Here is a 25,992-nt window from a genome sequence, read left to right on the forward strand (position 1 = left end):
AGCGGTGCAGGTTTGGATGGAGAGGAACAGGCTGAGACTCAACCCTTCCAAGACTGAGTGGCTGTGGATGCCGGCATCCCGGGATCCGGAGGTTCCATCCTTAATGATCGGAGGTGAAACCCTTGCTCCCTCCGATGGGGTCCGCAACTTGGGTGTCCTCCTGGATTCTCGGCTGTCTTTAGATGACCATCTGACGGCCGTAACCAGGGGGGCCTTCGCACAGGTCCGTCTTGTGCGCCAGTTGCGCCCGTTCCTAGACCGGGATGCCCTCGCCACGGTCACTCACGCCCTTGTTACCTCTAGGTTGGACTACTGTAACACCCTCTACATGGGGCTGCCCTTGGGATGTGTCCGGAGGCTTCAGCTAGTCCAAAATGCAGCCGCGCGGGTAGTTACGGGGGCGACTAGATACTCCCGTGTAACACCTCTCCTGCGTGAGCTGCACTGGCTACCGGTGGCACTCCAGATACGTTTCAAGGTGCTGGTGCTCACCTATAAAGCCCTTCATGGCTTAGGCCCGGGGTACTTGCAGGACCATCTCCAGCCGTTCTCCCATCGTCCTGTGCGCTCTCACAGAGTCGGCCTCCTCAGGGTGCCGTCGGCCAAACAATGTCGGCTGACGACCCCCAGGGGGAGGGTGTTCTCTGTGGGAGCCCCGACCCTCTGGAATGGATTGCCCACTGAGCTCAGGACAGCCCCCGACCTTCTTTCCTTCCGTCACGAGCTGAAGACGTGGCTCTTCCGCCAATTAAACTGATCCGTTTGGGGGTACACTGGTATAATTTTAAATCGTTTTTTAATTGGGTTACTGATTTTAATTTGGTATTGTATTGTGATTTGTATTGATGTTGTCATTTTGTAAGCCGCCTTGAGTCCCTAGGGAGAAAGGGGGCATATAAATTGCAATAAATAAATAAATAAATAAATAAATAAATATCTTTATTAACCTGAGGTAAGTTTGCATCTTGTAAGTACTTGGATACTTCCTTCTCTATTGTCTCTCTTTTATAAAGTTTTCTGTAAAACTCATGTATAATCTTTCCCATCTCTTTATGTCCAAATTTGCTTTCCCCTTGTTCATCAATAAGATGTGTTATATTCCTCAATTCTCTTTCCTTTTTCAATTTATATGCTAGCCATCTGCCTGGTTTATTCGCATTTTCAAAATAGTTTTGTTTAGCACTACTTATCTTCTGAGCCAGTTCTTCCTTCTCCAATAAATCCATTTTATGTTTTACTGTATTCATTTTAATTTTAACATTCTTCTTGTATGGATCATTCTGAAGTTCCTTCTCAAGTTTCCTATAATCATCACTCAGTGTTTTCAATGTTAATCTTTTTTTAACATTCTTTTTTCTTGTATAATCTATAATTAATCCTCTAGCAAATGCCTTCATTGTATCCCAACGGATTTGTATAGATGTCTCATCTTTCTTGTTTTCTTTAAAGAAGAAGGCCAGTTCTTTTTCCATTTTCTGTACAAACTCTTGCTCTTTTAATATTGTATTATTTAAAGTCCATCTGGCTCTTCTTTTTTGTCCTTTCCAAGTTATCATCACTGGGTTATGATCCACCCATAAATTAGTTTCTATTTCCACATGTTCTATATTCAACAACAATTCCATTGTTGACCATATCATGTCTAACCTAGAACACGATAATTGTCTATCTGAATAAAATGTATATTGTTTCTTTCCTTTATTTCTTTCTCTCCATATATCTTTCATATTCATTTCCTCCATCATCTTAAAAAAGGACTTTGGCAATATTTTCCTGCTGTGCTTTGTTGCTTTATTCATTTTGTAGTCCCAATTTTCCTCTACAATTCCATTAAAATCTCCCATCATGCATATGTTGTCATAATCCATTTCAGTTACTTTATTGTGTAACTGAATAACTGTATAAAAATCACTTTGGTTTTCATTTGGAGCATAAATTGCTATTAAAAGAATTTTTGTTATTATCGAGTATTTCCACCATCAAAATTCTTCCGTCCAAATCTGAGTACTTATATTCCGCCAAAATTGTTTTTTTAATATATATTACAACTCCTCTTTTTTTGCTTTGGGCTAGTGATGAAAAGGTTTTCCCCAATTTTGGTTGTGTCAATAGGTATTCGTGTTGTTTTTTAATATGTACTTCTTGCAGACATATTATATCTGCTTTTAATTTCTCTAATTTATGAAATACTGTCCTTTTGGTGGCTGAATTAAGTCCATTTATATTTATTGAGATTAATTTCCTCTCTTCCATCTTCATACTTTATAATTAGGTTTTATTGCTCTAGTCAATCGTATCTCACGTTGTTCTCTTGATTCAGTGTTTCCGCCAACTGCTCCTTCAGTCGATTCAAGACATATCAATTCTTCCTCAGTAAGTTTTAGTGGGACTGCCGATTGGGATTCAACTTGGATTTCCATATCTTTTCCTTGAAAAAATTGATCATAAAAAGCTCTTGCTTTATCAATTGTATTTAATCTATATCTTTGAAATTGCCATGTAACAACCAGTTCTTCTGGGGTCAACCACCTAAAGTTAATTTCTTTCGGTTTAAATTCGAGTACATTTTAGCCAGCCTTGCTAGAGCTAGGTGCCAACGGTAAAGCATTTTATATTGATTTTCCTTATAAGCAGTGGATTTTGTTATAGTGTAATTTTTGTTCCAAATTCTTTCCCAATCCTCTAAATCTATATTATGCCCTATGTTTTTGCCCATGCAATCATCGGTTCTTTCACCACTTCCTCTACTCTATCAAATTCTAATAGATAATTGTATATTTTGGATATTAATTTTCCTTCGGGGCCTATCAATAATTTGTCTAGTTGTTTTGGTTCCGTGTCAATTCCATATTCTTCTACGTCTTTCTTGTACCTAGATTGCAGTTGTAAATATGGCCACCAATCGATAGAAATTCCCTGTTCCTTTAGCATCTGATTGTTTTTAAGCTTCCCCTGTTTATCTAAAATTTCTGAATATCTGGGCATTTTGCTTATATCTAATGTGTTGGGGTGGATCATTGCTTCCATAGTGGATAACCAACCAGGGATTTTCATGTAATGTTTTTTTTTTTATATCCTCCCAAATTCATAACAATGCATCTCTTATTTTGTGTCTATAGAAATATGAGTGTGTCCTATTCCTTTTATCCTACATAAAGGCATGCCACCCCTTTTGCAGATCGTGTCCTTCCAGTATTAAGATTCTTCTGTTGTTTAAGTTCACCCAATCCCTTATCTAAACCAGAGTTGCTGCCTTGTGGTAAAATTCCCATGCCGGGAGTCCAAAGCCCCCCCCTACTTCTGCTATCTTGGAGAGAGAATGGTTTTATCCTTGCCTTCTTTCCTGACCAAACAGATTTTGTAGTAATTTTGTTAAGTTCTCCAAAAAACTTCTTATCTAATAATATGGGAATTGTCTGAAATAAGTATAATAATTTGGGTAGGATATTCATCTTGATGGTCGCTATCCTACCTAAAAGCGATAGTTGTATCGCTATACCCCATTTTTCCAAATCCTTCTTTATTTGTTGGACTAATACCATGTAATTATCCTCCTTTAGGGACACACATCTCGCCATTAACCATATCCCTAAGTATTTAATTTTTTTTACAATTTGTAAATCCATTTCTGCAACTTTGAAATGCAACTTTCAAGACTTCACTGAATACCTCTAGTACTGTGGGGCCTAAAGACTCTTGAAAGTTTTTATATATTTCTGATGGAAGTCCATCAGGGCCTGGTATTTTATTATTTTTTTGTTTTTTGATTGCCTCTGTTAGTTCTAAAAGTGTTATTTCCTTGTTCAGCATATCTTTAATATCTTCTGGAACTTTAGGTAGTCCAGCTTTCTGAAGATATTGTAATGTTTTTTCTTCACCAATACAGTCCTCTTTTTTGTATAATTTCTTGTAAAACTCATATGTCACGTTTCTTTTCCCTTCGTTCTGGTATGTTATCTTTCCCTTTTCATTGCATAATTTACTAATCCATCTTCTGTCTCTCTGTTTTTTTCAATCTATAGCAGAGCTGTGGAGTCGGGAGATAAATGTTCCGACTCCGACTCCGACTCTGACTCCTCAGTTTTTTGTACTTCCGACTCCGACTCCGACTCCGACTCCCCGACTCCGACTCCTCTGTATTAATATGCGAATGTATTTTATACATTCCTTGAAGGAAAGAAAGGCAACATACATGTCATTACCACAGGACTACTGGCTGGGAAGCCAACAGTCTACTGTATTGAACAGTTTAAGCAAAAGACAAACACAATGAAAACAACAAAGTTTTATTAATTTTTTTTTATTAATTTAATTAATCAAGTTGCTGGATAGTAGCAGCAGGCATAAACATCAGGAACAGGAACTTTACCAGTTCAAAAATACAAACCACATTATTTGGTTGTTTTAGAACAAAAACAAAGCTTATCTATATGAACCAAAAACAAAATCTGTAAAACCTAGAAATGGTTTATATTAATCTTGAAATGTAGTTATAGGCTTAGCAAATGCAAATCAATTCAATGTAGAGTTCTAAGGAAGAGAATTGCCTCTGCCAGATCCTCTTTCATAGAGGCTCTTAAGTCAGACTTTATTATTTTTAGGGCTGAAAATAATCTTTCGACACTGACTTGGGTGGGTGGCATTGCAGTAACTATTCTGGCCACATCACTAACGATCTCTGGATAAACAAGGATGGCTTCTTCAACAGTAAGTTTTGATGAGCGATCATACTTTTCAACTTCTTTTAGTGCTTTATAAAACTCCTGTTGGAATTTTTTTATTTGGACATTTACTGGTTCTGTAACGCTTATGCGACGTCGCTTTCCTTTAGCAACTTCCATTTTGTCTAAGAAGGAATCAAAGTCTAATTCTTCGTTTGAAGAAGATGATTCTGAGTTACCACTATTGCTTAAAAGAACTCCAGCCTCCTGTGGAGGTATTTCAGGTCGTAATCCCTTCATGCGAACTGCTACATCATAGAGGGCCTTTTTCCCAGTAGCAATCTGTTTACTGTTCAATAAAAGTCGGCTCATTGGGTCGACATAAATAGCCGCTAACAAGATTTCATTTTCCAGCAAAAGACTCTCTCTTTTCATCATTGAAGATGCAATGCCCTCAGCTATTAACCCTCCATTTTTGTTCAGGCGATATAACAGGCTCTTCCATTCCAAGAGGAATTTACCCGGGGTTAGATCATCACATTGCAACCTCTTGGTGACAGTGAAGGGGTGAGAAAGAAGGTTCTCCAGCTCTTTTGTTTGTGTCCACTGGCTTGCAGTTAATGCAAGATTTTCATTGTCCATTTCTTCTATGAAGTCTTTAAGTTCAAGCAAACGCTTCACCATTAAATAAGTGCTTCCCCAGCGAGTTGTTTGATCCAAAATGGCTCCTTTTCCTGCACGTCTTTTCAAAATTGCATCTGTTTTTGGGGCCCTGGCTGCAACAGTTACTTGCCGTAATTTGCCAATTAATGTAGCTGCATGGCGATCTTTTAATCCATCTCTTATGGCAAGTTGCAGTGTATGAACAGCACATCGCATATGATGAATAGTAGCAAGCTTCAATGCTCCTTCAACAAAGTTGTCTAAAAAAATGTCAGCATTCTCTTCAGTTTCTAAACTTTCTCTAATACTTGCAGAGCTGTCTTCCTCTAAGTCTAATATCTGTTTGATACCTTCTTCATCTGCCTTCATCTTCTCAATTGTGCTCAACATGTTAGAAGCGTTATCTGTCACAACACATAAAATCTGTTCCTTTTTAATTTCAAAATCTTCTAGAACACCCTCCACTAACTTCTGAAGGTAATCACTGGTGTGATGTGCCTGAGTGTCCTTTACTCCGAGGGTCCGTGTTATTGTTTTGTTATTTTCATCCACAAATCTAACATTAATAGCGAAATAATTGACTCTGTGACGTGTGCATGCATCCATTTTAAGGAAGACAAAACGTCCTTTCATAACTTTCTGTAGTTCTTCCTTTTTACATTTGGCCTCCTCAATTATAAGTTTCCTTATACTTTCTCTTTCCAGAGAAACACCAAGTTTTTTTGCCATTTCTCCATTTAGGCCTAAAAAGGCTGTCTGTGAAAAGAAGGATAGTGGTACACTATTCTTTACTACCATTTCAATAATGTGGTGTTTGAATTTTTCTGGTGTCATCCTTATGGTAACTTTGTCAGATATAAAGAATTTTCTTATTTGTGATTGTTCTCCAGTAGATTTCTGAACGTTTTTTGTCACAGAAGTAGATGCAATGTTTTCATTGCTATCTTTCTCATTCACGGCTTCTAACACTTTGGGATGAAAACGCTGTAAGTGTCTTTTCAAATTTGATGCTCTTGTAGGTGCATTTTTATCAGGCCCACTGAAACTGCTAATTTTTGCATCACATTGTTTTTCACCATCATCATCTTTTCTAATACATTGGCACACGTAATGTTTTCCATCACTTGATAATGCAAAGTGCTCATAAACAGTAGACTTTGTTGTGTTTGTTGTTAGCAGTCTTTTTGCCATTGTTTAGGATGCCTCTTTCCCTAAAATATAAAATATGTTATACTAACTGGCATATAATTAGATTTTTAATATCAACATACACAGTCTTGTAAGTTGTACGTACATGGCTTTATACAAACAAATAAGCTATATATCCCAGCACTAAACCTAGACATGATTTGTCCTATACAATATAAACACTTACAGTTGAATCCAAGAAGCTGTTCCACCAAGTTCTTCTAAGCCAGTGGTTCTCAACCTTCCTAATGCCGCGACCCTTTAATACAGTTCCTCATGTTGTGGTGACCCCCAACCAGGGGTGGGTTCTAAATTTTTTTACTACCGGTTCTGTGGGCGTGGCTTATTTTGTGGGCATGGCTTGGAGGTTATGTGACTGGGTGGGTGTGGCTAGCTGGTCATGTGACCGGGTGGCCATGGCTATGTGTATAGAGGGCTGAAAAAAGTCATTTCTGACAGGTCCTCGCACTTTTGACTGGTCCTCACACTTATGACCATCCTCACATTTATGCCCGTGCAGCATTTTTAACAACCATGTCACTCATTTCACAACTGCTTCTCTTCACCATGGTGACAAGATAGGGCAAAAACGTAAAATGTGAGGACAGTCGTAAGTTCGAGGACTGGTCAAAAGGGAGAGGACCAGTCAGAAATAACTTTTTCAGCCCTCTGAGTAGTCCATATACATAAAAGGATACAGCAATAGAGAGGGATGAAGGAAGGGAAGGGAAATTAGAGTAGGAGTGAGGGTAAGAGAGGGAGGAAGAGAGGAGGAGAAGGAGAAAGGAAGAGGAAGTAGGGAGGAGAAGAAGAGGGTGAGGAAGAGAAAGTAAGAAGGAAAGAAAAGAGAGAGGTGGTAGGTTTGAGGAGAAAGATTGCTGTACAATAAAAAAGATGAAAGGGAAGAAAGCCAACCCCAAACAAATATAAAGATATTAAGATAAAGAATGAATTGTTAAACTTTAAAGAATAAAAGAGAACAAATATGAATAAATAACAATAATTAGAAACACACATACAAACATACAATGTATTTTCTTTGAACAGAGTATTTGGCCGGTTCATAAATTTAAACAGTGTTTAGTCATGTTTAAAGTTTAAGCTAACAATCAGAGTTACAAGTTTTTATAGCCTTAGCTGAATGACAGCAGTTTTTCCAATGGTTTACAGCTTCAGTCTTGAACTATTGACCCTCCATTCCCTTCACTTATGCAAGTGTCTCTAGTCCTGCAAAAAACATATTTACTTAATCCCTTATCAGTGAGAGGCTAGGTTACCCATGGGCGCTGCGTTCCCTGTAACAGCAGAACACAACACTATGGAAAGTATAAGTATTGCCACTCCTAATTGTGCGTTGCGTGCCTTATAGTGAAGCACATGAAAAGCATGCTTCTTCACGGTCACTTAACGTGTTCATTTTGCGGTTACGTGAGGCACTGCATGCATTGGTCTTTATTCTTACAGTAGAGAAGTCATTAATTATAACTTTTTGTGAATTGGGACATTTAAACTTGCTTTTTTTAAAATTCCAATCTAAATTTAGTAGGAGTCGGAGTCGGAGTCGGTGCATTGTTTGCCGACTCCGACTCCTCGACTCCGACTCCGACTCCGACTCCACAGCACTGATCTATAGGCCAGCCAACGCCCCGGTTTGTTCGCATTTTCAAAGAAATTTGTTTGGTACATTTTATTTGCTGTGCCAAACCTTCCTTCTCAATAATATTCAGTTTGTGTTTAATTAAGTCTATTTGTTGTTTCAATTCCCATTTTTGTGGTTCCTTTTGTAATTCTGTCTCAAGTCTAATAAGTTTTAGTAATAATTCTACAATTTGTTCTATTGGTCTCTAGCTGTCCCTATTCCTAAGCCTTGGCTAATGAATGCCCCAGGAGTTATCTAATATACATTTTATTGGCTGCAGGCCATCTGTATTCCTAATTGTTAGCAGAGATCTGCAAGTTGTTTAACTCTTGTTACTTTTACAAGATTTACACATGCATATTTCCTGTAGATAAGCATTCTTTGTTCTTGCCAGACACACTCCCCAATTATAGGCTTCCTGATTTACTTTCAAATGTGTGTTATGACCTGGCTTTATTTTAGCATACAGCCCATCAGCTTTTTCCCTAAGTTTCTCTCTCTCCAGCTATCATTAATGTTCAGTTCCTCCGTCATTTTAAAAAAGATGTTGGGTAGTATTTTTCTAATTCTTTTCCTTATTTTATCACTTCTGTGGTCTAAATCTCTATCCACTATTGCGTTGAAGTCAACCAATATACAAATATTATCATTTTCTATCTCTCCAATAACATTATGTAACTTCTTGTAAAATTGTTTTTGCCCCTCGTTCGGAGCATAAATTCCCACAAGGACCACTTTTTTAAAATTCAAAGTTACCTCTATTATTAATAGCCTACCATCCTCATCCTTATAAATTTGTTTTACTGAAATTTCCTCCTTAATATATACCACAATTCCTCCTCTCTTCTGTTGAGATAATGATACAAACATATTCTCCAACGTGGGATAATTTAATAAATGTTTATGCTGCCTCTTTATATGTGTTTCTTGTAATATTATGCCCAAATTCATCTTGCTAAGTTTATTAAGGAATTTTTTTTCTCTTTGATGGGGTATTTAGACCGTTAATATTCAAAGATAGAATCGCTACTTCTTCCTGCAAGTCTCTATGTATATCTATATCTTGTCGCCCTTGTTGGTCTAGCCTATGATGAAGTCTATCTTCATCATATTTTCCATTATCCACTTTTTCTCCTCTCCCACTTTCCTTTTTTCTAGTTTGGGGCTCCTTTGCTTTTGTGGTCTGTGCTCTTTCATCTCTCTTTCATCTGACTCTTCATCACTACCAAAGTTCTGCCTATAAAACTCTTCTAATTTGTCTATCGTGTCTAATCTGATTTTTTTTTCTTGCCATGACAACATAATTCCTTCCGGCGTCAACCATCTAAAATTGATATTTTGTCTTGTCAGTTTGGAAGTTAAGTGTTGATAAGGCCTTCTTAAGTCTCTCACCCTTCTAGGTACTTGTTTGAGTACTACTAATTGTCTGCGTCTATATTCTAATGGGTTGTCTCTGGTTCCGTGCAATATCTCATCCTGAATTGATTTCTTAACAAATCTTTAGGTAAGTTATGCCTTCTCGCGTAATTGGTGTGAATCCTATAAATCTCGTCCATCTTGTTAGCCATCTCTTCTTTTCCAATTCCTAAGGCTCTCACTAGTAAGTCAGCCATCATCTCCGGCAGATTTTCGCCTTTATCTTCTCTCACGTTTTGAAAGCGTAGATAGTGGGCTGCCTTTTCTGTTTCTAAGAAGATAACCGTCGTTTCTAATTCTTTGTTTGCTTGTATTAGTCTTTCATTCATTTCATCTACTCATTTTTCCTCCTTTCCCATTCTCTCCTTCATCTCCTGTAGTTTTTGTTCACTCTTCATAATTTGTTGTTGAAAGCATTTGAATTTCCCATCCATCGACTTAATCTTTTCTTTGAGTTCTCCAGTATCACTCCTCACTTCCCCTCTCTCTTTTTTTTTTCAAGTCTTCATGGTTTTTCAACATTACGTCCTGCATTAATTGTAGCATTAATTGCAAATCTTTGAATGAATTAGTTCTTTCTCATTGCATCATCTCTTCTATGGACCTTTGTCCCGCTGGACTCAGTTCAACTGCTGTGGTTTGGGCTGCTTGCCTCCTTCCTGTACCAATTCTAGTTAGATTAGGAATACTTGTAATCTTTAACACCGTTTTAAACCAACCCTCTCACTTGTTTTCAATCCTCGTATTTCCCTCCAGCACACCAGAACTATCAATTGATCTATTCCAGGGGTCAGCAATCTGCGGCTCATGTGGCTCTTTCACCCCTCTGCTGCGGCTCCCTGTCACTCAAAATATGTGTCACAACCGCCAACGTGTGACACCCACCGGCACGCTATTTATTGAGCTTTTCAACACCCGGTAGGCCAACCATGGATAAATCCAAGAAAAGAAAAAGTTTCAGAAGAAAACAGAACATTTAATTCAACTACATAAGCTAGTTTTGTGGCCGCTGAAGAAATAGTCAGCCACAGGAAAGGTTTTGTGCCTCTCAATGTTTTCTTTTCTGTGGGAAATAGGTCCAAATGGCTCTTTGAGTGTTTAAGGTTGCAGACCCCTCATCTATTCCGTGCCTACTTGCATCAAAGTTTGCGTTTTATATATATATTAAAAATTTTTGTATTGAATATATTAAATTTTATGATACTAAACCATGTAATATATACTACAATATTTATTGCTAAATATAAAACACTATTAACAAAGATAATATCCTAAAAGCACATTGGTCTTGAAAATGGATTTCAAAGTTTGATGAGTTTACAGTTAATTGAAACAAATGTAGTCATCTGTGTGGTAAACTGAAATCAATGTTTTTATTACTCATTAAAAGTAAAAAGAAAGGCAAAATCTCTGTTCTTGCAAACATATCATACACTCCTGATTTTTTGCAAAAATTCCTCTACTTTATATAAGTGTACATAAATGCATACAAAGCTTATTTTTCATATTGAACACTGAATGGGATCATGGGGCAACCATACCAAAAGTTAGCTCTAAAATATTCTAAAACTAGGTAAAGCAAGAGATCTATGGATAAAGTTACTGCTAACATGTTTAACTAGTCTTGTTGATTTACTAATTTAAAAAAGCAGTAAGCAGCTTTTTGATTGATCATTTTGCTTTTCAGTTTCATGATTCTTGATAATGATACACAAAGGCTGGGTATCTTATAACAATTCTTTTATTGACTATTCAAAGTTACAACAGCACTAAAAAAAGTGACTTATGACCATTTTTCATATTTACAACTGTTGCAGCATCCCCATGGTCCACGCACGGAAACGGCATTGGTCGTGTTGGTGGATAATCTCTGGAGGGCTCGGGATAGGGGTTGCTCCTCTATCCTGGTCCTGTTAGACCTCTCAGCGGCTTTTGATACCATCGACCATGGTATCATGTTGCACCGGTTGGCGGGGTTGGGGGTGGGGGGCACCGTTCTGCGGTGGTTCTCCTCCTACCTCTCTGACCGGTCGCAATCTGTGTTGACGGGGGCAGCGGTCGACCCCGAGGCACCTTGCTTGTGGGGTGCCACAAGGGTCGGTCCTCTCGCCCCTTCTGTTCAACATTTATGTAAAGCCGCTGGGTGAGATCATCCGTGGCTTCGGGGTGGAGTTCCATCAGTACGCTGATGACACCCAGCTGTACATCTCCACCCAGGCCACCCCAACGATGCCCTTGAAGTGATGTCCCAGTGCCTGGAGGCCGTGCGGATCTGGATGGGGAGAAACAGGCTCCAACTCAACCCCTCCAAGACCGAGTGGCTGTGGCTTCCGGCGTCCCGATATAGCCAGCTGACGCCATCGCTGGCTATTGGGGGCGAATCATTCGCCCCCACGGAGAGGGCTCGTAACTTGGGCGTCCTCCTGGACGCACGGCTGTCTTTAGAAGATCATTTGACGGCCGTGGCCAGGGGGGCTTTTTATCAGGTCCGCCTGATACGCCAGTTACGCCCCTTTCTAGATCAGGACTCCCTACGCACAGTCACTCAGGCACTCGTCACTTCCCGCCTGGACTATTGCAACGCTCTCTACATGGGGCTCCCCCTGGGGTGCACCCGGAGGCTCCAGCTGGTCCAGAACGCGGCCGCGCGGGGGATTATGGGGGCGACAGGGCGCTCCCATGTGACACCTCTCCTGCGCGAGCTGCACTGGCTCCCGGTGGTCTTCCGGGTGCGCTTCAAGGTGTTGGTGACCACCTTTAAAGCGCTCCATGGCTTAGTGCCGGGGTACTTACGAGACCGCCTTCTGCCACCAATAGCCTCCCACCGGCCAGTACGCTCGCACAGAGTAGGCCTCCTCAGGGTGCCGTCCGCCAGACAATGTCGGCTGGCGACTCCCAGGGGGAGAGCCTTCTCTGTGGCGGCGCCCACCCTCTGGAACAACCTCCCCCCAGAGATATGTACAATAACAGACCTCCGGATTTTTCGTCGGGCCCTGAAAACCCATTTATTTCAACTAGCTGGGCTGGCTTGAGTTAAATTTTAAATTGATTTTAAATTGGGTTGTTTTAATTTACGGCCAAAATATTTAATTATTTTAAACTGCTTTTAAATTTTGTATGTACTGTTTTTTACTTTGGCTGTTCACCGCCCTGAGTCCTATTTGGAGAAGGGCGGTATAGAAATAGGAAAAAAACAACAAACAACATGATCAAAATTCAGGCACTTGATAACTAACGCATATTTATGACAGCTGCAGTGTCCCGAGGTCATGTGATCACCTTTTGTGACCTTCTGACAAGCAAAGTCAAGGGGAAAGTCAGATTCACTTAAAATGTGTACTGCAGTGATTCACTTATTTGTGGCGAGAGATGTTGTAAAATTGAGCAAAATTCATTTAACAAATGTCTCACTTAGCAGACATTTAAGTAGTACATTAATTTTTACCATAGAAATTCCCCCCCAACAATGATAAAACATAGCTTTCCCTTCTTAACCTGCACTTCATTTCATTCCATACCTTCACATAGCTATTTTGAAATAACAGAATCATCATCATCATTCATATTAATCTTGATAATACCCAGATATTTTACTTTGTGAAGTGCATATCAATTTCACCCATTTAATAAATGTTTCTCAGCTTAATGAGGGGTCAGGATAGAAATAAGCATAATAAATAAAGGATAATTTAGCAAGAGTGTAATGCATATGTCTGCATTAATGATTGCTAGTCTTGTTTTGGGAGATGACAAGTAACTGTTACAAGGTAGACTGAACTCCAAGTGGAGGCAGACCTGTGATTGAAAATCAACACCAGTTTATTTGTTTGTTTGTTTGTTTGTTTATTTATTTATTTATTTATTTATTTATTTATTTATTTATTTATTTATTTATTGGTTCGATTTATATGCCGCCCTTATCCGGAGACTCAGGGCGGCTTACAATGCATTAAGCAATAGCCTTCATACTTTTGTATATACCTGTTTAGTAGGGCTTTTTGGCCCACCCTAAGCGGTGTTCTATTTTATACAAAGTCATCTTATTGCCCCCACAAACCAGGTCCTCATTTTATCTACCTTGAAAGGATGGAAGGCTGAGTCAGGCTGAGTTGTATGTGTTAGTGTTGCCACAGGTCTGTTAGCATGATTACAGTTAATCTGGGTAATCAAATTTTTATCATGTTTGTGGTACACAATTTTTATCCTAGATTTTCATTCTTTTACCATCATTTTTTTAATTCATAGAATATTTCAGGCATTTTTTATAATGGAGAGGAAATCTAATTTTAAAAGGAATTTAAAAGGAAGGGGTTGTAACAATTGTATAGTTCTCTAGATGAGGGAAATAAGTCAAAGAATTCAGAAATCAGAATATCAATTAACTATAATATATTTATTTAATATAAAGAGTGATTTTTAAACATTTGTATTTCTAAAAAACTTACATGTTTTACTTTATTCTGTTGGATATTTGATTCTCTCTTACCTTACTGATCTTCCTATTTTTTATTTTGGGTTTATAGATCCTCAATCAATTTAAATTGTTAACATTTAATAAATTTTAATGCTTTATGTTTTCATTTCCTTTTTCTAGGGTAATTTTTCTGCTGTTGAATGCTTGTTGAAAAAAGGAGCTGATCCCAACATTAAAGACTATGCTGGTTGGACACCACTGGTAATTTAAATGGTTCATTCCTTCCATTCTTCCCTTGTTCTTTATCTCACTCTTGTTGAGACTATGTGATACAGGGGATGATTTAGATGAATTCTTTCTCAGCTTGTCCTGAAAAAGGAAAAACTTCATTTGTTTAATAAACTCAAATAGTTTTGAGATCCTCTTTCCTCTTGCTTTTCCTGTTATTTGTTCCTACATTGTTCTTTCTGAATTAAGCCAGTTTCTTTCTTCAGGTGATTTTCTATTGCATTTTCAGACGCAAGAGAAATGGATTTTAAAAGTCTAAGCAGAATCTGGAAAGTGGTAAAATACATTATGGATAGTTATTTTGTGTTCATTTTTTTCTGCCAGATGAAGTTCAAACATAAGTATTTTTCTTTTACATACAGCAAAGATTCCAAGAATGATTAATTATACCTGCAAGCTATCTGGGAGTCAGTCTTGGTTGCAAAAATAAAAATCTGTAATTTAGGGGCATCATTTTCCTGTTTTATCGAGCTTCAATTTTTAGTTGAGCCAGTTCTTATTCTGTAACTTCTATATTGTTTTTTTTCCCATCCAACATTTAGCATGAAGCCTGTAATCATGGACATAAGCAGATAGTTGAATTACTGATTAGACATGGGGCACTGCTGAATGTGACTGGGTATCAGAATGATATGCCACTTCACGATGCTGCCAAGAATGGACATATAGAAATTGTGGAACTGCTACTTTTGCATGGAGCTTCTCGAGATGTGGTGTGAGTAATTTTTATCTGTTTTTGAACAAATGAATAGAGTTTTTTTGCAAGCCCATATTCTTCCCCCCCCTTCCCCCAAAAATATCCTCTGGCATCTAATTTTTTTTGTTGACGGAGCTTTGTTTATTTGTATGGGGGAACACATGATGCAAATCCTTAGCCACCATCTGAATGGGCAATCAAAAGCTTATCACTGCAGACAAGCCTCTTTAAGTTTCCCCCAATATTTTAATTAGAATTTGAATCCATATCTCTCTCATCCAAGGCAAAATGCCTGCTTTCTGTAATGTGCTTGTTCCCACTGTAATTTCAAAGTAAAGATGTGTTTATCCAACACTGCCAATCTATAATGCATGGGGCCACCCTGACACCATATAGTGTCCCACAGTATGTGTGGAGGCTTAGGACATTTTTGGCATACCCTAAAAGTCTGGCTCCCTTCCTCTTCCCCCAGTCAGGCTAATTTTGTGAAGGGACAAAATTGGGGTTGAGAGCTTGCACCTCTGCATTTTGAATGAGAATATAATTGTCTTTGTGACTAGAGAACCTATTTAATCTGAAAACCAGAATATGTATAAAATACATTCTGTATACTGAAGTTGATGTATATTTGTCAAGTATCTCCTTTGAAAGTCTGGCCTGCCAGCACTTAATCCAATGTGTTTTATGTTTGAAATAGAGATTGTGAAGAGATTTTCTTCTTTGGCTGCTTCTTAATGACCAATCAGTAACAGTTGAACATCTTCTTTTAAGCAGTACTGAAGATATTTGATGTACCATTCACAGAAGATGAATTGTAGCATATATCTATTCTTTGGTTTTATACCACTTTCTCTTGCAGCTTGGAAAACTAAAATGAAGAAATTGAATTTAGTATGCTGTGGGTGTATGAGTGAATGTGAGAGAGACAGAGATTGGGGGTGGAATGGGGGAAGAAGCTCCATGCATCCACAATTGTTTCTAGCTTGCAGTTTTTACAGCAGCTAGGAGAGCTGGAAACTGAGATAGGCAATTTGTGATATAGAACTGGTGATTGTACCTATTTACAAAATTATATAATATGACTTTGGTACTGCCTAGAGATTCTGGAATGAGGCAGTTTATAAATTTTATAAACAAACAAATTAGCGATTAGTATGGTGCTCATACCCTCTTTGATACTCACAATACTACATCCTTTCATAGGGAGAATATATGACTGAATATCATTCAGTTAATATGATATTAACTGAAATTTAACAAGATCAAGTCATTTAAAAATGACTGAAAGCTTGCAAATTTTCATGTGAAAACATTCACATTAAAATGTGCAAGATTTTCATTTAAAAAAAAAAGTTGTTTAAGAAATTAGCACTCACGGCACTATGTTAAATTTCACAATAGTGTTTACTGCCTGAAAAGTTGCAGACTAATCCTATAAACTTTAAACAGGCTTGCCTTAATTGAATCTATTCTTTCAGTCAAAATATATTTTATGGGAAAAGTGAGTTTCAACAATTAATTAAATGAGAGAATGTAAAGTCTCTGACTCAAGAAGTCCAGTTTGAAGATAATAAAAATGTGTCTCCCTTGGGATCTGCAAGGTCCTATTTTTAAAAACTTTTCTTCGTCTAGCAAAACATATGAAACTATAAGGAGAAACTATTACATGAATCAGTGGACCTAGCCTTTACAGTTAATCTGCATAAACTAATTTATATTTTATAGCTTTTTTGTGTGTTTGCTCCCTTCAAGTTTCTGCCTGTCTTGCTTCACAGCTGGCCAAGTGACATGAAAAATTAGCTCTTGGCATTTGCAATTTCACTTGTTCGTAACATATTTCATTCAAATTGGCTCTTTTTCCATATTTTCCTGCATGCACAATGTTATTAACTTGCTTCTTTATTTTTTAACTAAGAATGAATTTGGCTTCGAAAAGTTTGAATCCCGCTATTCGAAAGCTATTGAAAACATTTCTAAAGATGAGATAATGCTGCTTTCCTTTTCTTTGCTCAGATACCTTCTATCTGTAAGTTTTTGGAGAATCATAGCTCATACATCCACACAGACAATGGCATCACTTCTATCCCCTCAGAACATGCAATCAGATGACAAGAATGAAATCTTTGAGGTTACCTGAGGATATGTTTGTGGATCTGGAGAAAGTAGAAATGTCTTTTGCAGTAAGAGTTGGCCCCTTTTGAGCTGAATTCCTGTCCTGCCCAAGTTATTCAAGCTTGGGATATATTTATATCTTTTGTTTTATAACACTAAACAAAATCTCCATAAATCTTTTTGTCCATGTAAAAATGTGGATGATTCACAAATCATACGCCCTCGCGCATGCCCAAGATGGCGACTCCCGATGAAGCTCCGATTTTGTGGGGGTAATGTCCTGGCGGTTGGGGGGTCCTTAGGGCCAACTACCCACCTATGGCCCATGGTGTGATGAGAGGGCTAACTCGCCGATCCAATGGGAGCATTTTTGGCTCCGGAAGACCTTTTAGGAGAGCAGTTTGTGGATTCGCTCTCCAGAACAGCTTGTGATGAGACGGGCGGTGCTGGCAGGATGTGAGAAGGCGAGTTAGGCTGAGAGCTCCGTAACGGCCGGCCCTGTATTCAATCGGAGGCTGCCGGAGGGATGGCGGTGCGCGGCTGCGGTGGCCGTCCGGCACCCTGGGCGGGACTCCATTGGACCCTTGGCGAGGATAGAAATTGCCTACGGAGGCCAGTGGAAGGCGGAGTCGGCGCAGAAGAGGCCGATGGTAATAGCAGCAGTGATGACGGCGCCCAATATGGCGCCCGAAATGGCAGTTACAGGCAGTTACAGGCGGCAGTTACAGGCGGCGGTTACAGGCGGCGGAAATCGGAGCAATGGAGATCAAAGAGGCCACAAACGAGAGATTAGGGACCTGCCTATCTATTTTTTCAACCGAATCTCCTGGGGGACGGAGGGATGCCGACCCTTTCATTATCGGGCCAGCCCTGGATTACCTCCCAGAGGCCTCCCCCTCTCTTTCTATTGGGGGGGGGTTAAATCTTCATACATAAAAGACCTGAAGAAGGCTAAGGAGAATAAAAAAGGATTGTTGTATCTATCATGGGGGGCTTTGCTTCTGCAAAGTGACTGCCTTATTCCATCTCCCCTCCTGTATTTTTATCTCCTGTGCCCCTTTTGTGGCCGGATATTCGGCTTTTTGTGATCATTTGCTATCCAGGTTTGTTGTTTCCTGTATGTCAGGATGAGAATTTCCCTACTTTTATGTCATCTGAATCTCTCTGGATTTTCGCCTACTATATATTTCCCACAGACTATCCGTATCTCTAAACTCAAGGATTGGCTATTCCATCTGTGCCTAGGTACATCATTGAAAGAACAGGACTATAACTGCTGTTTTTCTCCCTTATATCTGATTGCCGTGAGAGGGTGATTGATGTTTACATCTGAGTTCAAAATGGCTTAAGTCTTTCTACTGCTGATGTGAGAGATCAGTGGGACTAAAATGACTTGTACCTCTGATTGATACTCTCTCCACAGGACCCTGGATAACAAGGACATGCCTACCAGCTATAGACTATCTAATGTCTATAGACTATAATGTCTATGAGTACAAAATGTACTCATTGGGAGAACTCCTCAAACTGCGAGATGCCCCCCTCTCACAGGTCTGGCCCTCTTCTTTATCGAGGGCCTATCTCGATGACGGTCTTTGGAGTCCAGAGAGATGGCATACAGCAAAAAGAGGGTTATGGGGTTTTTTAGGGAAATTTTTTAATAAGATTTTAAGGGATTCTGGGAGGGGGATAGGTTGCGGGGGTTCGGGGGAAGACCCGCGGGGGAGTGTATCTGGGCCAGCCGAGGGGCGTGGCATGGGAGGTGCGGACTCAGGGGTCAAGGAGAGGATTAGACCTTACGATACAGATGGCCATAACATCGATACTGTAGGTGGGAGGGGCAGATATGGCAGGAGCAGGGGGCCACATCATCTTGCGGGAGTGCGTCCTCGCTGGTTGCAAGCGGTGGCACGCTCCGACCCTCAAAGCTCTTCTCGTTCCCCAGGTTGTACAGAATCTCGGACCCCAGGCCTTCGGCTGATGCTATGCAACGCCAGGTCCATAGTAAATAAAGCACCCCTCATTTGTGACCTTATTCAGGAGGGGGATGCGGACCTGGTGGGTATTACGGAGACCTGGTTGGGCCAGGAAGGGGGAGCCCCCCTTGTTGATATGTGCCCACCAGGTTTCCGTGCTTTCCATCAGCCAAGGTCACAGGGGAGGGGCGGAGGGGTAGCGGTTGTTATTAACGAAGGTCTTGGACCGAGGGAGGCCACTGTTCCTCAGACGGCTGGATGTGAGTCCCTCCTTGTGAAGTGGGGTCATAGGGTGCAGTTGGGCTTGCTAGTCACGTACCTGGCTTCCTGCCACGTGGCAACAGCCCTGCCTGAGCTGCTTGATGTTATAGCCGCGGTGGCAGTTGACACCCCCAGACTTAGGGTCATGGGGGATTTTAACCTGTCATCAGTCGGCGAGACGTCTGAGGTGGCTCGGGAGTTCATGGCTTCCATGACGGCTATGGACCTGACCCAGTTAATTTATGGCTCTACTCACATGGGGGGACACACACTGGACCTGGTTTTTGTCTCTGGACAGTGGTCGAGTGATCTAGAGATAGGGGATATAGCGATTGAACCCTTGTCATGGTCAGATCACTCCCTCCTTCGCCTGGGCCTCCGAACCGCCACACCCCGCCGCAGGGAGGCGGAACCAACCAGGTGGTTCTGCCCCAGGCGCCTGATAGATCCTGAGAGATTCCAGATGGAGCTTGGGCCATTTCCTGAGGTTCTGGCACACGACTCGGCTGAGGACTTAGTGGCCGCCTGGGATAGGGCGGCTGCTGGAGCTTTAGACCGAGTTGTGCCTTTGCGGCCTCTGACCTGGCGCCGGTCTCACCTGGCTCCTTGGTATACTGAGGAGCTGAGGGAGATGAAGCGCCGGAAAAGACACCTAGAGAGCAGTTGGAGGGCTAGTCATTCTGAATCCGACCGAACACTGCTAAGATCTCATATTAAGAATTACCTAGTGGCGATAAGAGTAGAGAAGAGTAACTACTTTTCTGCTCTTATTGTGTCATCAGATAATCGCCCAGCCGCCCTGTTTAGGGTGACCCGCTCCCTGCTCCACCAAGGGGCGCGGGAAGATCCCTTGGAGGGTAGAGCTGAGGATTTTGTACAATATCTGTATGACAAAATCGCTCAGATTCGGGAACAGCTGGACTCTGACTGGGTTGATCCAGGGGAGATGACAAGGGCAGGTCCTGAGAATATTATTTGGGAAGAGTTTGATACTGTGACTCCCGAAAGCGTGGACAGGATACTGAACAGACTAAATGCGACCACATGTTTATTGGACCCGTGTCCCTCCTGGTTGGTACTGGCCTCCCGCGAGGTGACACGAGGCTGGCTCCAGGAGATTATAAATGCTTCTTTGAGTGAGGGTGTCTTTCCCGCCGCCTTGAAAGAGACGGTGGTGAGGCCCCTCCTCAAGAAGCCCTCCCTGGACCCAGCTGTGTTAGCAAATTATCGTCCTGTCTCCAACCTTCGCTTTGTTGCAAAGGTTGTTGAGAGTGTGGTTGCACGACAACTGCCTCAGTACCTGGATGAATCGAATTATCTAGATCCGTTCCAGTCGGGCTTCAGGCCCGGGTACAGCACAGAGACAGCATTGGTCGCATTGGTTGATGATCTCTGGAGGGCTCGGGACAGGGTTTGCTCCTCTGTCCTGGTCCTATTAGACCTCTCAGCGGCTTTTGATACCATCGATCATGATATCATGCTGCACCGGTTGGAAGGGTTGTGGGTGGGGGGCACTGTTTTACAGTGGTTCTCCTCCTTTCTCTGACCGGTCGCAGTCTGTGTTGACAGGGGGGCAGAGGTCGACCCCGAGGCCCCTTATATGTGGGGTGCCACAAGGATCGGTCCTCTCGCCCCTTCTGTTCAACATTTATGTGAAGCCGCTGGGTGAGATCATCCGTGGTTTTGGGGTGAAGTACCATCAGTACGCTGATGACACCCAGCTGTACATCTCCACCCCAGACCACCCCAATGATGCCCTCAAAGTGATGTCCCGATGCCTGGAGGCCGTACGGATCTGGATGGGGAGGAACAGACTCAGGCTTAACCCATCCAAGACCGAGTGGCTGTGGTTTCCGTCGTCCCGATATAGTCAGTTGGCACCATCTCTGACTATTGGGGGCGAGTCGTTGGCCCCCACAGATGGGGTTCGCAACTTGGGCGTCCTCCTAGACTCGCGGCTGTCTTTAGAACAACATATGACGGCCGTGGCCAGGAGGACTTTTTATCAGGTTCGCCTGATTCGCCAGTTGCGTCCCTTTCTGGATCGGGACTCGTTACGCACGGTCACTCATGCCCTTGTCACCTCACACCTGGATTATTGTAATGCTCTCTACATGGGGCTCCCCTTGAGAAGCACCTGGAGACTCCAACTGGTCCAGAATGCGGCCGCGCGGGTGGTGACGGGAGCAATGTGGCACTCTCATGTGACCCCCCTCCTGCGCGAGCTGCACTGGCTCCCGGTGGTCTTCCGGGTGCGCTTCAAGGTTTTGGTTACTACCTTTAGAGCGCTCCATGGCTCAGGACCAGGGTACTTACGAGACCGCCTCCTGCCACCAGTAGCCTCTCACCGACCAGTTCGCTCCCACAGAGAGGGGCTCCTCGGGGTGCCGTCAGCCAAACAATGTCGACTGGTGGCCCCCAGGAGGAGAGCCTTCTCTGTGGGGGCACCTGCCATCTGGAACGAGCTCCCCCCGGAGATACGGAGGATCCAAGACCTACGCATCTTTCGCCGCGCCCTAAAAACGTTTTTATTCCAACAGGCTGGTCTGGCCTAACTCTCCCTTTTAAATTGGCTTTAAATTGGGTTTTAAATCTCTTTTAGTTAAATTGGATGTTTTAATCTTTGAACCTAATCCTGAATTATTTAATATTTTTTAATAGTTTTTAACTTTTGTATGTCTTTGTATTTATTTATGGCTGTTCACCGCCCTGAGTCCCTCGGGAGTAGGGCGGTATACAAATATGAAAAATAAATAAAATAAATGAATAAATAAATAAATAAATACAAATCATGTGATTGTTCAAATTTTTTCTATCACCAACAAAAATGACAACAAAACAAATGTGATTTTCCTAAATGTCATATACTGTAAATAAATAAACAAATCAAAGAATCCACTGTCAGTCCTCTTAAACAGATTCTTTGGGGTCTCCAGTAAATTCAAACTAAGATATTTTGATGACTTAGTAGTTGATGAAGTAGTAGTTAATATATAAAGATATATTCAAGATTCCACTAGCAGAACATGTTGTCTTCTATTTTTAGGATACAGTTTTTCCATAAAATTAAATATTCATGAGCCTCAAATCAAAACCCAACAAGACCGAAACATGCCTGGGAACAAAATTAAGTACCTGTCTGCTATATATTGACCGTACCAATTGTCAGGATTTTAATATATATATAAAGACACTCCACAGAGCAAGGATGATGTTCTAATGAGTTCACTTCACATACAAAGAGGGGAGTTGGCTCAGTGGTTTAATAATGCTGGAGATAGTCTCTGCTCCAGCAGTTTGAATTGTATAAATGTGTGGCAGGGTAAGCTCCCATCACTTGCGTCAGCTTCTGTCCACCTAGCAGTTTGAAAGCATGTTCTATGCAAGTAGATAAATAGGTATCACTTGGGTGGGGGGATGAATTGGTGCTCTGTGCAGGCAGATTCCTGCCAGCTCTGAATCTTCCTGATTTTGATGCCCACTTGCGAGGCCACTCTAGTAAAGGGAGAGGGGCTTGGATGGTGCTGCAAGAAGAGCCACTCCTCATTCTTTTTTTTGCGAAGCCAGTTTGCCCTCCAATGGCACACCCTGGGAACCGCGTGGGCATGTCTCACAAGAGAGCTGGTAAATTGGCAGCCAACTACTGTTTCTCCTGGCTAATATAAGAACATCATACACTAATTTTTTTTTCTTTAATTTATATGCCGCCCTTCTCTGGAGACTCAGGGCAGCTTACAATGCGTTAAGCAATAGCCTTCATACTTTTTGTATATTGAATATACTTTTGTATATTTATACAAAGTCAGCTTATTGCCCCCACAATCTGGGTCTTCATTTCACCTGCCTTTGAAAGGATGGAAGGCTGAGTCAACCTTGAGCCTGGTGAGATAATAATAATGATAACAGGTTTCAAAGAATTCAAAGAAAAGATGAAAAAATTGTTTATGGCCTGAATTGATTATAAGAAAGCATTTGATTCTGTTCCACACAGCTGAATTGAGAAATGCTTAGAAATTTTTGGAATAAGCAGCAACATTCAGAAATTCCTAAAGACTTCCATGAAGCTATGGAAAACTAAGCTGATGGCCTATGGAGAAGAACTTGGTGAAGTTGAAATCAAACAAGGAATTTTCCAAGGTGACTCATTGTCACCTCTGTTATTTCTACTATCAATGGTGCAACTAACAAGTAATTTGAACAAGACAAACTGGCTATGAATTGACTAAAAAAGGCTTGAAAGTTTCACATTTGCTCTATGGATGATTTAAAATTGGAAAACCAAGCTAAATTGAGCTTACTACTGAAAAGTACTGAGTTTAGCAGAGACATTGGAATGCTGTTTGGCATTGGAATGCTGTTTGGCAAATGTGCAACAATTGCTGTTAAGGCAGGAAAAATTATAGGAGATGACAGATTTGAACTTGATAATAAAGAGCTTTAAACACAGTAACACCAGAAGAAGGGTACAAGTATGTATGAGTTTTGGAAGCTTTTGACCTGTTGCACAACCAAGTCAAGGAAGCTACTTGTCAGCTTTGGAAGCCATATTAGCTTCCATGCTGCCACCTTCTCATGTGTGGGAAAGTAGGAGGGAAGATTTAGTAGAGGGGTTGTTTGTAGACATAATAGCATTCTTCCTGTCGGTCAAGGTCAGGGCGATCCAGCATCCGGAGAAGGAATGGTCGGAGTGCTGAGTTGAGGTGGGACAGACGTTGATTGGAGCATGTGATCGAATGAGGAGTAAGGGAATGATTTTGGGGGTTTTGATTTACTGAGGGAAAACCCAGATCTTTCAGATTCTGATTTTCCTAGATGTGCCAGTTTACCTAGTCTAGTAAAGAGAACTTTGGAAAATCCTTGCTTCCACATCCTTACTCAGAGTTGGGGTTTTCTGGAACGCTGACATTAACCCGAATCCCTCTTAAAACCTAACGGCACCCCGAAAGGGGCTGTCGGGTTTGTTGAGCCCCAGCATCTACCTAAACCTAGGGTGGTGCGAAGACTCAGTGAAGATGGAGGAGAAAGGAGAAATCATGGAGGGGGCTGTGGGGACGGATGATCAAGGATTTACCAACACCTTGCTTTCTCCTTCTGAAGAAATGGTGCGAGCCATGGAGGCTGCAGAGGAAGCCCGAAGGCTGGGGGCTTGACCCAAGGCGTCAGATTCCTGGAAGAGTTGCCAGTCTGACCCAGCTCCAGGAGGAGGACCAGAGGTAGACCGCCTGGATATAAAGCTGCTCCCAGCCCGTGAGCCAGAGTGGAGGATGGGGACAGCTATGGGATCCGGAGACTCCTGTGGCTGGGACCTGTTGCACCCAATGCAAAGCCAATCCTTAACTGGGCTCGCCATCACCTTCCATGATCCTGTCCTGGAGGGGGGAATTAGTGGGGCGTAGACACCGCTCTACCTGGCCAGGGGCGAAACAAGCGGATCAGCTCAGTATGGCCATCCTGCAGCTGGGAGACATCAAATGCAGCCAGCATATGGAATGCAAAACCCCCCTTTTGGGGCCCCTCGCCAGCCTGCTTTTGTGCTACCTCCTGCTGAGAGTATACCGTCAGGCTGGGGATTTTATCCTGGCCAGGGGTGGGTCCAGTGCCAGTGGTATCCAGCGCTGTCTGTTCCAAGTTTCCAGGGATCCCCATGGCCCCAATATGGCCCAACGATCCTGGCACCACAGGGGGGACTAATTCAGCAGCCGGCTGGAGTACCCCCCTCTCTCCAGCCCAGCAAGCAGCTCAGCAGCCATCTGCAGTCCAGCAACCAAGAGCAGCTCCGCCAGAGGTTCCAGCTCAGCCACCTATTGCCGGGGCCCATCCACCCGAGAAGCCAATGCCACCCCGCTTCAGAGCAACCTTTGATGGTACGCCTGCCAAACTGGCTTACTTCCTCAGCAGGGTCTGGGCTCATGTGGATCAGTACAGAGACGAATACGACTCAGGCCGGGACTTGGTGTTGGTGATTTCCGATGGGATGAATGAGGGGAGGCTTCTGAATGGATAGCCCAGCTACACAATGAGGGTGCTGCGGAACTAAATGATGCCAATGGGTTTATTGCGCTGCTCCGGGTCAGATTTGAAGACCCAGACCGAATAAATGAAAATGAAGCCACACTAAAGGTGATGAAGCAAGGTAATCGACCTATAAAATACTTTATATGGGACTTTAGACGAGTCGCAGGGAACCTGGGGCATTGGCCAGACTGTATACTCCTACACTATTTTAAAGAGGCTATTGACCGAGAAGTCAGAACAGCCTATGGGATCCTGGCGGGGGGGTGCCTGAGCAGCTGCATGACTGGTATACTATGTCCATAGCTCTAGACAGAGAAATCCACCCCCACCGCAAAACCCCAGCAGAGAAGCCGCCTTGGAGAGCGTTAGCTAGACGCCCCTTTCAAAGCCTACTGAAATCAACCCCAATTAAATTAAATGCTATCGGTATGGACAACCGGGACATCGAGCTTCTGAGTGCCTGGCCCCTGCCCCAGTTTCACAGCAACGTCCTGCCACATACCAAAAAATCAGAATAGGGGTTGGCCCATTACCCCCTGCCCCTCCTCCTAAAGTGCAGCCTACCCATAAAGGCCAGCTGCCAGAACCAGCAGCGGCTTGTTCAGACAGGACTCCAGGCGAACCCCAGATTCCTAACATATATACCGAAGCGTTCAGTGAGG

The 25,992-nt window shown here is 42.0% G+C and overlaps 1 protein-coding gene across 1 annotated transcript in view; it reads left to right on the top strand.

Annotated features, from left to right (window-relative positions):
- BARD1 (BRCA1 associated RING domain 1) overlaps positions 1-25,992 on the top strand; it is a 137,185-nt gene that overhangs the window by 36,874 nt on the left and 74,319 nt on the right. Inside the window, exons 5-6 of the mRNA XM_070956775.1 lie at positions 14,162-14,242; positions 14,812-14,984. Of these exons, the coding sequence (XP_070812876.1) occupies positions 14,162-14,242; positions 14,812-14,984 (254 nt within the window). The remainder of the gene's footprint in view (positions 1-14,161; positions 14,243-14,811; positions 14,985-25,992) is intronic.

This window comes from Pituophis catenifer, unplaced genomic scaffold, assembly GCF_029215685.1.
Source record: "Pituophis catenifer annectens isolate HBS135680 unplaced genomic scaffold, rPitCat1.0.hap2 SCAF_1, whole genome shotgun sequence".
Lineage (NCBI taxonomy): Eukaryota > Metazoa > Chordata > Lepidosauria > Squamata > Colubridae > Pituophis > Pituophis catenifer.